General features: G+C 38.0%; 1 protein-coding gene across 1 annotated transcript in view; it reads left to right on the plus strand.

The window, feature by feature from the left end:
• The first annotated feature begins 1,401 nt into the window (after positions 1-1,401).
• LOC125228706 (protein kinase C-binding protein NELL1-like) overlaps positions 1,402-16,031 on the plus strand; it is a 79,494-nt gene continuing 64,864 nt past the window's right edge. Inside the window, exon 1 of the mRNA XM_048133363.1 lies at positions 1,402-1,541. Within this exon, the coding sequence (XP_047989320.1) occupies positions 1,481-1,541 (61 nt within the window). The 5' untranslated portion in view covers positions 1,402-1,480. The remainder of the gene's footprint in view (positions 1,542-16,031) is intronic.

Below are 16,031 nucleotides of genomic sequence, written 5' to 3' on the forward strand. Positions count from 1 at the left end.
TAATATTTAGCATAAAACCAATGTTTCCTAAAATTTTCATAATTTTTCGTTGGTAAACTTCGGAGATAAGGGGGGAATTTTCATATTTTCCTTCAAAATTCTTTTTTATCCCCACAACATTATTTGCGCTCTTTCTAACAATACCCCACTTGACCTAGTAACTTGAAATTTACAGTTTGCCCCCCTTTCATTTTGGCCATTTTCTACAATTAAAATTAATAAATAATTAAAAAACCGGCCAAGTGCGAGTCGGGCTCGCGCACAAAGGGTTCCGTAGCAGCAAATATAATAAACCAATAACTTAACCAAAATTACAGTTAAATCAACCTATCTCAAAAACTATAAGAGATACTTTGATCAAACCAAAAATCGTTGAAAGAGTTAATTAGCATGCATCACCTCTATTTTTTTTAGAATTTTATACCCCGTAGTTATAAAAATAGAGGGGGGGGACATACTTTTTACGACTTTGAGAGCTGATATCTCAAAAACCGTTCACTTTAAGAAAAATGTTTTTTAGAAAACTTTATATCATTTTAAAAGACCTTTCCATTGATACCCCACACGGGTATGTACATCGAAAAAAAAATTTTCATCCCTCAGTTACATGTATGGGGGGCCCACCCCCAATTCTTTTTTTTTACTATTTAGTGTCATAATTTTGTAGCGGTTCATACAACACATATTCCCATCAAATTTCATCACTGTAGTACTTATAGTTTCCGAGTAAATCGGCTGTGACAGACGGACAGACGGACAGACGGACAGACGGACAGACGGACATGACGAAACTATAAGGGTTCCGTTTTTGCCATTTTGGCTACGGAACCCTAAAAATATACTTTCTATTTGTAGAGGTTTACAATGTTCACAACTGTTCCAAATTTCAAGTTGATGGCATTAGTAGTTCTCGAGATATTTAGTAATGTGACAGACGGACAGACAGACGGACAGAGTCGCACCATAAGGGTTCCTGTTGTACCTTTTTGGTACGGAACCCTAAAAACTGCATTCTAAAAATTACGACATTGAAGACTTATTTTTATGGAATTACGTTTACCTAAGATTAGTTTATTTAGTTACAGAATTTTATGTTATAATGTAAGTAGTTATTAAGTTACAATATAGGTAGGTATTGGTGTGACGGGTAAGTGTAAAGTAAAGGATAACGAAACGAAACGTTGCGCCAAGGCTCTGCGGAACTGACCTAAAATGCGTTCGGCAAATGTGCGGGCCAATCAATTAGGGGCGGTCAGCGATCTGCCGGAAAAGAGGGCAGCGCGCGCGCTCTCGAGGAAAGTCGGGAAATGGCGGTGGCGGCGCGGCGGGTGGCGGGGCGGCGCGCGGCGGCGGTGGAGGCGGGGGAGGACTTGGAGGGTGCGTGAAGGCGCTTGCATCGATCGCGCGGGGCGACCGGCGGCGGCCGCTCAGTCCGCCGGGACGGCCGGCGAGAACGCGCGTGTGATGCGCCACCGCTGAGATGGCCGGCGCTCGGGCGCTCGTGGCCGCCTGCTGCTGGTGGTGGCTTACGATCGCAGCCGGTAAGTACCCTGCCCATATTTATTGCTCCCATATCTCTCGGCTATTCTCAGTGTAAATACTTTGGTGCCATTCGGAACCACTCGAGGCTCATGGCTGAGCTTAAGAGGATTACCACTGCGAATACGGCTCAAGAGTTGAGACAGAGGCGGCGTGCGGTGCGACTGTCAACCGCATAACCCGATCAGCTGATTGATTGCGCGCACAATTCGCAAGTGATTCATTTGGTCCGGTTTTCCTTGCACCGGTTTTCAATAGTTTTTCCAGAGGTTCACAAAAAACGCAACGCGTGTGCTTTATCCGCAATCACCCCTCGTGAGCACATCAGTCACATAGGCTTTACGAGTTGGTGTGTTACTGTTACAACTGTAATTCATCCTCGAGTGTACTTTTGGTAGGTACTCTATGTAAATCATCGCATGAAACGGTTACTTTCAGCCTTATATTTGTAATTGTGAGTAGAATATGATGTTTAGGGGCCTAATAATGTTTTGCAGAGTGGTAAAACTTTGCTCTGGTGTAGCTTTGGGAGACCCCGACCGTGGATCCGGTGCTTCAGACTTCGTCCTTGCGACGGCCGCGTCTGGACCACTGATCAAACATTGATGTTACATAACGGCAGGCGGTGCCGGCGGCATCGCATGATACATCTGTAAATATTGATCATAGTAACGCCATTGCTGAAGATCTGGTTTCCACCTGTCCCTTGCTGCGTTTCTGGTCTATCTGACTTAGGTCTGATTAATACATACATGCCAAAAATCGGATCTAGAGAGGATATTTGTTGGGTCTACCTGTGTCAAATGTGACGGTTTTAATTTTAAAAACGTCACTTAACTTTGACTGTAAAGATGCGCACTCTGCATCAAAAGTTTTTTGAAAGTTTAATATCGATTATCAATTAATTCTCATGCTTGTTCGGCTACATACTTCTGCCTTTAACCCTAGATAATTAAACCCAAAAATTATATAACACAAGGTCCAATTTGTAATTTTAAATATCACTGCAATTATCAATTTCTTCTACATAAACACAGCTTTACAAATGGTACAATAGGACCAAGGTACGTTTAAGGTCAACACATCAAAAGCTCAAGCCCCCTTTTAAAAGACTTCAACGCGTCCTGGTCAAAGTTAAGGTCTATTAACAATATTTATATGTACATAACCAGAACTGATATAATTTACATTTAAAATGTAGTTAGCTTTTGATTTATAATGCTACTCCAAATACAAGTGTAGGACGTAGTAAATAAAAGTATCTGAATCTGTTAAATTAACCTGGAAGACAGATTCCCATCATTTAGAAAAGTTTATGTAGGCCTACATAGGGTTGTAAATAGAAAAAAAAACAAATGTTTTTTTTTCAGAATTATGAAAAAAAAACATGAAAAAAAAACCGAGCACCTTGGTTTTTTTTCTAAATATGGTTTTTTTCAGATGAACAAATAATACGACAATAACGGTTTTTCGTGAGTTGTAACGTGTTTCAATAACAATAACGTACATTTTAATTCAGTATACAAACGTTTATTGGGGAATCCCCGATGCGGCGTGTAGCGTGGAGAGGCGGTGCTGTTGCCAACAGTAAATAGTGATAACTACAAACTACAGATTTCGTAAATGTTACTTTTATAAGACCAGAAATTAAATTTATTTGATTAAATACGTTTAATAGTTAACATTAAGTCTAAAAAACCGTATAAAAGTATTAACTACTTTGCAAATTTTGAGATTTCGTACTTTAGAAAAAAAACATACTCCAGAAAAAAAACTGTTTTTTTTTTTTCATGTTTTTTTTCAAGCCAGAAAAAAAAACCGTTTTTTTACAACCCTAAACAAAGTCAAAGACATTGCATTGTCTAACTTAAATAAATTCTGTATTGTATTAGTTTTAATCTTATAAGATTTGAAAATATAATACATTTTGATGGTTTAGTAAGTCGTAGATACTTAGTTTAAATAATTAATGGGACGTCATATTTTTATTACGCAAGGCCCGTTGATTTTTCGTCGTTCGTAGAGTTTAATTCAGCCTTGCCTAGCCTACTGTTCTTACTTATTTCGGAAATTTTAGGGCAGTTAAATACTAGTAGCTCTGTGTGAGCTGTAGACCTTCGCGAAATGCTTGAAAATGCAAAAGTGTCTTTTCCGAAATAATGACTTAAGTAGTCATTGTAGACCGTTAAATTACTTTTTCTCAAACTTGCAATGAAATATTGTCTTTACGTTCCTTAAAATGGGCTGGGAAGTATCGCTTTTTGGGCGCAACAACTCGAGAGGACTGTAAAGGGATTTCATATTATTTTTTAGGCCTAGGCCTGCAAAGTAACTTTTTTTTATAAAATATTGTCCTTTAGAGCATTTTTCATTTATTTCATTGTATGTTTGAGAAAAGCACTATACATGCCTCGGCGTGAAAACGGATTCCCGGCCTCGTATCCCTATTCGCATATACCCACTTGGCCGGAAATCCTCATTTTCCCGGCCTCTGATGTAATGTACTATTACCACAAAAAAAGAAATATAACATGGTTTGTAGGGAGGTCTGTCTTCTTCTTTCGAGCCATAGCCCGGTCCGGCCTTCTTGCTCTACCTCTACCTCAATTTCACTTTCCTTGTACTTTGTTAGAAAATAGATACATTCAATTTTTTGCTCGGATAGCTCGGATGAAACACAAATTTCTGATTTCGACTAGAACTTAATATCTCTTATTATTCTCAGTATTTATTTTCTTTCTTAGGCTAGGCTGTTTATAATATGAATATAAAAGTAAAATACAAAAACACATACAAAACAATATAAAAAAAAATATAAACACATTATAAAAAACCTAACCTAGAGTGCCGCCAGCAGCGGGGCAGGGCCCAAGCTGCCGGTGGTTAGGGCTGCGGAGAGAGGAACCGTCGGACTATCCGCGCCGTGTCCAAGATCACCGCCTTCTGCATCTGGCCCTTGATCCAGCCACCTAGTGAGAGTCTCTTAAGATGTCGGTCGAGACTCTTCGCTATGAGACCGTTCGCTGAAACGACTATCGGAACAGTGATCGTTGAATCAACATCCCACATGGCGGTTATCTCGTGAGCCAAGTCTAGGTACCGTACTTACTGGACTTGTCCTTCTCGGCTTTCACGATATATCTCTTATTATTATTATATAAGATTAATTTCATCCCGGTACGTAGGTACTAAAATACGGTGGTTACAGTACTGGGTTCAAATACAAATCCTTTTGTTTTTTCATAACAAGAGTAAATAAAACAATTATTAAAATTTTAACTAAATCGTATGTTTATGCAATCTGATTATCACATTATTGTTATACTTATCTATGGCAAATCTATTTGGAGAGTATAATCCACTGAAGATAGCGGCATGTCACATTCGTGTGATAACATTATACTTAAGTGCGTGTAATCGGCTGTAAAGAGTAAACACCAAGCCTTCCCTTTAACCATTTGACATTTCTGTCTAGTCATTCAAATTCGAACTGTTAGTTTTATTAAAGAGATGCGATGTTGCCGCTACGGACTAAAGGATTTACCACATAGCTTGAACCTAATTGTTTTTCACTAAAACACGGGTCTGTGACGTTTTAAAATACGTTAGGACGTTACTCGGTGGCGTAAACGTCACGGTAAATGTCATAAATTGTATGGAGAAAGTGAACGGCTCTATCAAACGATTGCTATTTAGAACCAAAGAAATGACGCACATTTTACGTGACGTTTACGCTAACAAAGTAAAGTAGGTACTTATATTAACACTCATGGTGCAGGCTTTTATCTAAGAAATAATCTGGTTCAAGTTAGATGAAAGGAGGAAAAAAATTTTAGGTAGGATTTGGGGATTTTCGGGGACAATGACATCCTCCAAAGGTCGGAGGTAAATAAAAAAAAAACCGGCCAAGTGCGAGCCGGACTCGCCCACCGAGGGTTCCGAACAAACTTTCAATAGTTGAATCATCAAATTTTATTCATATGATTCTACAGACGACTTAATCCCACAAGACTCAATTTCTCACATTAATTAACTAATCCATACTAATATTATAAATGGGAAAGTGTGTGTGTCTGTTTGTTTGTCCGTCTTTCACGGCAAAACGGAGCGTCGAATTGACGTGATTTTTCTTATGGAGATCTTCTCCACTTATGGAGATAGTTGAAGAGATGGAGAGTGACATAGGCTAATTTTTGTCTCTTTCTAACGAGAGCGAAGCTGCGGGCAAAAACTAGTATTTAATATACCTAAAATTTTATTATTAGACAGCGTCCAAAGAAAATCAATACAATTCGACTTCAATAGTTTACGACATGTCGTAAGGACGCTCCTAGTACCTATATCAGGAAAAACGCGATATAGGAAATGAGCGTTCAACGTACAACGACGTACGTATATCGGGAAATTAAGTAAAGTAATGTGCGCGAGCTTAAAGTATGGAACATGATTTTTATGGGATAATTATTTATTATTATTACTTCAACTGATTTTCATCATTTTTCTTCTATTTGAAAGCAGGTATTTTCATTACTATTCTGTAAAAAATACATGTACAATAAACTCCTCCTCCCCCTCCGCAAGGGTAGTGAAATTGAAAATGTAAATCTGAAAGGTTTTTTATAAATTAAAAAGTTTTCAAGATTCGTACCTATACGATTTTATTCTTCCTGTAATATTTATTTGTGTATAGAAATGTTTGGTAAAAGTTTCATAAATTTTCCTTGGTGAACATCGGAGATAAGGGGGGGGGGGGTTCGTTATTTTCTTCGTCATTTTCCTTCAAAAATCATTTTTTTTTCACAACAAAAAAAAAATAGTTTTGTTAGTAACGTATTACGTACTTTACCTAGTAACTTGACATTTACAATGGGGGCACCGTTTCATTTTGGTCATTTTCTATTAATTAATATTTATAAAAATCAATGTTATAACTATAATTAACAATGTTCATAAGTATTCCAAATTTCAAATCGATAGCATTTATGCTACTTCGACAGAATTTAACTACTTATAAGTAGTTCTCGAGTTATACAGTAATGTGACAGACAGACAGACGGACAGACTCGCACCATCAGGGTTCCTTTTTGGTACAGAACCCTAAAAAAGTAATTTTGTAATCAGTCAACAATGACATCAACTCATCATTTAAATGAGTTGGGCGTTTGTCTCGCAACTCTTGTACCTGATTTATCTTCCTCGGGTTGTCATTGACCGCGGCTCATGGATTGCGTGATCCCACTTGAGAAACCCCATAGGTTTTATCATGCTCTACATACTAGCAGGATAAGCACATGATTGGCGCGAGAGTATGTCGCTGCGAGACAGATTACGTCCTCTTCTAATTGTATTAATTAAAATAATTTCATTACTTTTTAATAGCATTAACAAATACATAACTGTAAATCAAGACAAATTGTAAGGATTTGAAGAAAAAAAAATACACGTATATAAAAAAAATACGAATTGTAACGTACGTATAAACAACGAAAGTAAAGAAAGAAAGAAATGTGCAGAGGTGACACGATTGATATTTTTTCCAGTTAAACATTTTCTTGGAAGTGGGCCGGCGTGAGAACGCTGGGTTGTCGAAACAAAATAAATACAAATACAATAATTCTGTCTCAGCTATCCGCTATTGCCGCTATCGAACTATTGACACTATCGTGTCTCTCGCTGGTATTACGAACCGAAACACAAAAAACTTTAAAATACCACCTGTTCAAATGTTTTTCATCAATTGTACAATTTCTACATAATCAAATCGTGTTTTCCGAGAATTCTTTATTTACATGAACATATTTACATCATTATATAAGAAACTAAGACTAAACTTAAAAGCTAGCTAATGTCTAAAATAGGCCCTTGAGGCATTGTACCAAGGATACTAGCGACATTTCCTCGCTGTATCGCAATGCTGATACGTTGTGCGAGGAAGTCGCCAGCTCTTCGGTCACCAGTTATGTAAAAGCAATAACCCTACGGCTTTTAAGAGATAATTTATTTAACTATTGGCCTATATATTTGTGATCGTCTAGATTAAAATGTAGAACCCTCTACGTTGTGATAAAATATCGTTAGAATTATGAATAAATTTCGTTACCGTGCTAAATAAAATTGTACGTATAAAATGAAACAATGAAAACACAATAAAATTCCCGCAGACATAAATTATGAATAATAAAAAAAACTAACTACATAAATGAACATGCAACTCACCCGAAAACAGCATGGGGCTTAAAAAAACTAAGAATAAAATTAATGAACTGACTTAATTACCTGATTTTACAATTACATTATATAATTATATTACAATTAAACAACTAAGTACTTTTCTAACTTAAATAAATATCCATAGACTCCGTCGTACAGCAGGCAAACAACAACCTAAAATAAAACCCGACCACAAAGGGACCTTGTGATATAAGACCATAGGTCTATAAAGGGGAACCTAAGTTATTACTTTGTTTTGGAACGAAAAGGGGCTCCCTGCACGCCTACACCCCTTACCTCGCGTGACGTTGAGAATGGAACAAGCCCGTCTACGCGTCCGACAATCCTTCGTGGCGCAATTCCTATCTAATCATAAAAACATTCAAACCTTCGCACCTAGATATTCATTCTTCAACATTCTTCACTTTCCTGACATTCTCAAAAATATATTTACGCACGATGCATTTATAAACTACGCCATGCTATCTACGCGCTGCGATATTTACGCTTTTCCCTAACTCGACATGCAGCCGCGTATTTGTGACAAAGTTAATAGTGAGTGTGTGAATTTGTCCAAAGGTGCTCTGAATATCATTTATACTCTACAACATCCACTGTACTGCAGCCCCTTAAATTGGAAAGAGAGCACTCTACCTTCACACACGACATCAGACGTCAGGGGTCGGCACATATCGAGTGGTTGAATCCCAGGACTACAGAGCGAAATGTTGCAGAAATACAAACAACTCAGGCCTTGGGTGTGTACCTAACGTGTGGTGTAAAGGCTTCGGACTTCTGAAGCACTGACACGTCAGATACTTCAGGCCAAAGCCAGATTCGGCGCCCGGTGCGTCAGGAGCTACTCTCGGCCACCGACCTTCTTCCGAGTGTACCTAAGTGTGTGTATGCAAATGGACTAAACGTGTGGTGTGTCAGCTGTGTGTGTAAGTGTAGTGTGGTGTGTATCGAGTGTGTGTGTCCATGTATTATGTTTGTGAGACAAAATACATGGGTGTGTGTATGTGTAGTTTTTTATTGTGGTTCACTATCTCGTCACAAATAATAAAATCAAAGAAGCAATTAAATGCGTGACACTACAATTTCGTCATTCTGCCGGAAAGAGCCAATATATGATTGAGTGTATGATGTATGGTATTCGGCTCCTCCTTCAAAACAACTTCACTGCAATGTCAACATTCAATTCATGCAAACAGATCAAAGTAAAAGTGATTTTAAGAGTGTTTTATCCACTTTCATAGCTAATTTAATAATTACGAGCTAAATCATGAGATACGAAAGTAGCCAGAAGGGATCCCTATAATCTTCTTCTCGTTCACTCGTACTCTCGCTCGCTGGCTCGACTCGGGAACATTGCAGAAGAGATCTATTTTGTCCTACGTACGAATCGTCCACTGACGATTTCCCTAACCCTTCGCGAATCACGCTGGACTAAGCTAAAAAAAAAAATATAAAACACCCGACGTGATGACCTAAGGGGATAAAATGATTAACTTTATATTACTTAAAACTAAATTATAAATAAGTTTAAACACTTCCTGATTTCACTGATTCTACTTGAACATAATTACACATTATTAGAAAACAAACACTTTAAACACTTAAAATCTCTACACAGTCTATTGTCATTTTTAAATCACTATTAAAGCTATAATTCACTTTCAAGGATAATCTACCTATATAGATTTGACCTAAGAGATAGATGCACAATTAACTGATTTCTGGCTAAATGTCACGACGCGTATCCAGCCAGTCGTTTCGGGCTCCAAATCTTGACTAACTCCTGAAGGTCTATATTTTAAAAACCATAACATTCACACGAATAGACCTTCATAATAAAAAGACTTTTGTACATACGTTTTGTATTAACATACGTCATTTCATAATTTAGATTATTATAATTTTTAACAAGATGACGTATGTGTCACCTTATTTAAATTAACCTACGCCCTTTTTACACGCATCTGAAATAGAACTCTTGTGTTTAGCTATCGAGTATTCGATAGTGTCAAGTACCATAAGAGCGACTCGCCGAAAAAAGGTAATAAAAAGCAAAAATGATGACCGTGTGTTTAGATTAGGTCGATTTCAAGAGCTTGCGACTTGTGAATATATTTTTAGGGATCCGCAATAAAATACTAGCCAGTTATAAGGAATTAATACCTATCCCTGTAACACTGATGTTACAGTTACCTCAACCAGACGCTTCGCGATTTCTGTGAACAACTTGTTCGCGCTGGGACCCCATGGACCTAGAGTTTCTACGCCTAAAGGTACAAAAAGGTATTCTTTGCCAAGAAATAATACACTGACGAATAAGAGTGAATATAAAAATCGAAGAAAACTGACCTGTATTATAAATTATAAACGTAGGTACAATAGTTTCAATTCAATTATTCCACGCGTTAATAAACTCAACGGTTTATAAGTGGATGAATCTTGATCAAATTGTATATTAACGAACGCAAAATATTGCCTCGAGATAGACCATAAACATCAAATCGAGTTGCGTAAGTTTATCAGCCCTATTCGAATTTAAGACGTTGAAAAATAAATAGTTCTAGATGCTATATGGATCGGATATGTCAGTGTCATAAGTGACATATCCGAAACAAATCTTATTTATTCTACTTATTTATAAGCTCTGCTCTATGAATAATATGAATATAGAGCAGATAAGTGTGCTTTGCCTATTTTGACAGGTAGAGAATTTGTGTAAATAAATAAATACGTAACAAGTAATAATAATAATACTCGCACGGCTGAATTCGGCCACGGCGACTGCTGTCGCTGATGTGCTCGCAAGTGGCTGACGAAACCAATCTTGGCGGTAAATGTTCAAGAACATTGCGGGCCTGTGAGCACACCATTAACGTAGTTGTATGCTATTGCCGCAGGTGGTCTGGCTTTAATTTTGTCACTCTATGTCACATTTTTTCATGTGACGCTTAAGCACATCTTTATACCTGAGGAATTGGCCGCCCTGTTTCCGCTTGCCTTCCTCATGTTCAGAGTAAAAGATGTGCTTGGGCCACACGCTGGTCGTTCATACGTGAAACGTGTCCGCACCATGTAACTAAATCTCCGCTCACCTTTACTTATTTACTTACTTACTCGACTAATCATCAGTATAGCTAACTCCCCTTTAAATATACCCCGTAAATTTGGCCTTGTGATCGTCTAGCGTGAATAAGTAGAACCCTTCGATGTGATCCGCGATAACCTAGATCCTTTAATGAGTATCAGCTGTATTTTTGACTAATATTTAAAATTTTATTTATTTATATTTAAAGAAGAATAAAGGTTATTGTAGCATAATAATATAGTGTTATAGAAGAGTATTTTATCGGATTTAGGCCTAGAAAGTTATATGTGAGAAAATTAATGACGTAATAAATAAATTTTTAGAATAGAAGTCAGTGAGTGAAACATACATGAAATAAATATTAAAAAATATTTTAGTAATCATCCGCTACGCCTTATTAGTGGTCCCGGCTTGGGCAAGGGCTTGCGATACGGTATGGGACCCCTGACCTGATCAAACCACTTTATCAGGATCCTAAGCAAGTAAGCCTGAAGGGCTATCTATCTAAAAACTAACCCCCTTTTTGTTTTGTTTCTTTTTCCCTAGCTAAACCCCCCTTTTCCCCAATACTGCTAATAGACCATAACTTCTCGATCCTTCTAATGTATCATCAAGGCTCCGAGTAGTTGCTACCACTGAGAACGAAGTAAGTAAGTCTAGTAACTCCTTGAAGCTTTTGACTTGTCATCAGTGGACGGCGCTCGCATGCCACTGGGCCCTATAACAAACCTATGCTTTTTATTCCAAAGTATAGTTTGTTTCCCTAACCAACTTGATAGAATTTACCTTGAAAACTAGTTAGCAACACTCACTGGCTCGATGCTACACGAAGAATCAGAAATTGCTACCACAATTATTAATTTCACTCAGATAAATTAAGTAATAAGAGGTTTTATAAATTACCAGTTTATCACATATTTTAAGATAATAAACACCGCATTTAAAATCCATTTAAACCATATAAATAGTAGTAGTTAAATTATTTCTCCACAATACACGTTGACCAATTATATTTTAAGACCAATCATAAAAGAACTCTACATTCATAAAAATTGTGTGTGACTCTTCCCTACTCCTATCGTTTTCCCTACTCTAGCATATCTGAAACACAGACCTTCACTTACCATAGATCTTGAGTTCAGAATATGCACAAGTGTATCCCTACCATAAGCTGTACAGTTCAGCCAGCGAAGCTGAGATAGGCAACCTATAGGCTTGTGTCGGTCAGATCCCCCCTCTGCTCTTGCCCGCAGGCTAGGGTAGCAGAGAGTAGATCGCCCTATCCGTGTATATATCCAGTATTCTAGGACACACCAGTACCAGCCACATGGGAGACCCAGCTGCGATCAAACTTTACTTAGATATGGATCGATCACAACCGAAATCTCCAGCGACCAACGCCAGCATGAACCAGAGCACCGAGTAAATAAATATATATATATATATATATAGGACCCCAGCCTCAAATACTGCCGACTTCAGTGAGCAAGGATTACTCCTAATGTCTTTCGTCAATCGTGAAAGTCCTCACTTCCATCTAACAGTTGGACTCTTTGAGACCGGTGAGAAAGTACGCCTTTTGTAAGTAAATCAAGACGCCCAAGCCTCCACTTGGAACAAAAAGACCCCTAAACGCCTTATGTTTAACAGCCGCAAGGTATAAAGCGCTTAGCCGGACAACAGTCTGTCACAAACAATGATCTGGCTTATAACTTTCATAAAATAACCCCATAGAAAATTACTAAATTCAATTTTACTGACCAACTAAACAAACGAGTGAAGTTTTCTTTACGTGCTATAATCTAAGCTTAGTTTTGCAAGAATTACCCTACAAAACCAAACACAGACTTATCTCCAAGCACCAGCCATACATCGACCCAGTCTTTGTATTGCTTGACGGCACTCAAGAAACAAAGCACAGAAAACTTCACTATACACATTAATTTAAATGTAACACTACACTATAAATAGAACACTAAAATAACCCCACGACTGACGGTAAAGCAATTCCACCACAGGTCTAAGTCCAACTGTACGACGATATTGTACCCGCACAATCAAACAAAGACACAATTTCAAAGTTTACAATCACTTAGAATAATTTCCAAGTAAAAACAAACAGAGAAATAATAGCAGAACAACTTCACTTAGCAGTATAATACACGAAAGCCAGAGACACTGTTAGTCTTGTAGATATTTTAAGAATGCCTCGCGTCGGCTCGCTCCGACCCTTTTATAGATTCAAAATGAGTGACAAAAGAGCGACAAAAGAGCGACAAAAGAGCGACAAAAGAGCGACAAAAGAGCTACAAAAGAGCGACAAAAGAGCGACAAAAGAGCGACAAAAGAGCGACAAAAGAGCTACAAAAGAGCGACAAAAGAGCGACAAAAGAGCGACAAAAGGGCGACTGGCGACAAATAACAATGGATAGCCGCTAAATTACACTTATAAGAAAAAGGTCGTAACTGTTTTGTTTACTAAGTCGTACGCCTTAGGCATTAATGTCCAAGACATCTCAGCACGTACGTTTTTGCTTCTCAATAGTAACATCTGCATGACTGCACGTGTTTTAGAGTGAGATGGAGATATCTTTTGTTGATTCCTAGTACGTAATGAAACATTTTATATTGTGGTAAATATAAATATGCAAATATTACTTTATCAAAGGTTTTTAACCAGTTTTGTAAATCAAATTTGAGGCAAAATATCATATTTGTTTCTAAATGCTACAATAAACACATCCAGAAAGTATACTACAATCATTATGAACTTTTACGACCTATAATTGAAATCAAGATATAATATTGGAACGCTACTCAGTTGACAACTGTCAGTGTCAGTATTTCATCCATGTGAACGTAGTTTGTTGATAAATATGTTTTTCCAATCTGTTTTGCATCGAATAACAGTGAATTTTATGAGTGAAGACGTGACTATACATGTGATAAAGCTTCAAAGATCTTATTTGTCAAAATATCCAATGAAATCCCAAAGAAAATATGCACCAAGAAAGTTGGTCAAGGAAAAGTTGATTCGCCGTAAGTTTTATATGTAATAACGAGTCCATTTCCTCGTCATAGACGCTTGTTCTGTTACAACCACCGGAGCTGACGTCGCATGAGGTAAACCTCAATACCTCCCACATTTGCTCTACGCAGCACTTCGGTATTCCGAACACGATCAGACCATCGGATCTTTAGTATCTTACGAAGGCAACTGAGGTGGAATCGATCCAGCATGCGTATATGGCGGCGATAAACGGTCCACGTTTCAGCAGAGTACAGCAGGTTCGGCAACACAACTGCCATGTATACGGAGATCTTAGTAGCCAATTTCAAGTCGTGTGAGCTGAGGACCTTATGATCTAACCTGCCGAACGCCGCAGCCGCAGCTCCGATTCTGCTGTTAATTTCGGCATCAAGGTCGCACTTAGATGTTATCGTGCTCCCCAGATAGCGGAACTTGTCCACCTGCTTCAGCTGGTCCTCGCCGAGTCTAACGATAAGTGTCTGTTGACTGGGCACATCCAGCGACATCACTTCCGCCTTATTGACACTGATCTTTAGCCTAAATCTGCGACAAGACTCATCGAAACTGGACATGAGCTGTTGCATGCCATCCTGGGTCTCAGTCACGAAGCACAAATCGTCTGCATACATTGTCTCTGTGATAACTGCGTATGAGACTTTTGTGCGTGCTTTGAATCTGGCCAGATTGAAAATATTTCCATCAGTGCGATAGCGAACGCGAATGCCTTCAGAGCATGTCATTAAGACTTCTCGGACTACCAGTAGTTATTAGGTAAGTATAAAATGGGACGAAAAATATATACATAGTGGGGAGGCGCCATTTAGGGTAATAAAACATCCGTGATCGATTCGCGAGCCTATGTGGTTGTAAATATGGAATCGTTTCGTTTATTGCGCCCATAAACGATAAACAATTTCGATGCGTACGTAAGCTATATTTCAACCGTAATGAGTATTCAATTACTATTTACTTACATAGGTACAGATATCGGACTCATTTTCCTAATGAATAATGCATTATAACTGTGTTTTTTTTATGGGATAGGAGGCAAACGAGCAGACAGGTCGCCTGATGATAAGCGATCACTGCCGCCGAGGTGCGATGCCGGCCTTTAAGATGGGTGTACGCTCTTTTCTTGAAGGTTTGATTTGGTTAGATTAAAGGTCGTATCGGTTCGGAAATACCGCCGGCGACGATTGAGGGTGAAATAATTTGGTGTTTATTTATTTAGATTCGGAGTTCCAATTGCTATTATTACAAAGTATGTACATAAGAGACGGAAAGCCAATGACAGGATTACACTCGTAAGCTACAATACAGATTTTCAATTATCAACGCACGGACATAAAAATATTAACAAAGAATTCACGTTTTCGGGGTATATTATCATAATTCCTAATATATATGTAATTATGACGTATGTATATTTTGGCCTCATCAACCATAGATCGCTGTATTCGCTGTTATTGTGGCACTATTGGCGTCAACTTGCTTGATTTTTCTTCAATTACTTATGGGATTGTAGACAAAGTATGTTTTAATTTCAACATAGATTTTTATACTAGACTAGCTTTTACCCGCGGCTTCGCCCGCGTAATAAAAGTATTCTTATTGAAACGTTTACAAAAAATAAGATTTTCATTTGGATCCGTAGGTTTCTTTGTAGGTAGGTTCGACTCTATTGATCGAAAAGTGGTAAACCACTTTTTTGGCTGACTGCACCTTACACATATTACTATTGTTTTAAAAGAAATTCTTGCAATGATTGTAGAATTGTTACACAGCGACCACAGCGTAGGTAGTAGGTACGAATATGTATGTATTTTACCTATATGAATATTTATAGTGGGGAAACTTCATACAACCCACATAGCCAGTATATCTCGACGCTATGGTCGGTAAGGTGAAAAATACTTCCTTGCATTATCGCTTACAATTTTTTCCATTTTGCTTATACTAATTGCAAACGTAAACATATAAAAGGCAAGCAAACAACGATCCTCTTACAGCACATTGAATGTAAAAGTTATTACGGATGCAGGATACTCACCGATGCCTACTTACATACTAATCCCTTCCCACTGAGCCACCTGCATTTTACACTGCCTAGATATCGATTGCCGACCGATTATTCCGACCCCAATCCCT

This window comes from Leguminivora glycinivorella, chromosome 8 (genome assembly GCF_023078275.1).
Source record: "Leguminivora glycinivorella isolate SPB_JAAS2020 chromosome 8, LegGlyc_1.1, whole genome shotgun sequence".
Classification (NCBI taxonomy): domain Eukaryota; kingdom Metazoa; phylum Arthropoda; class Insecta; order Lepidoptera; family Tortricidae; genus Leguminivora; species Leguminivora glycinivorella.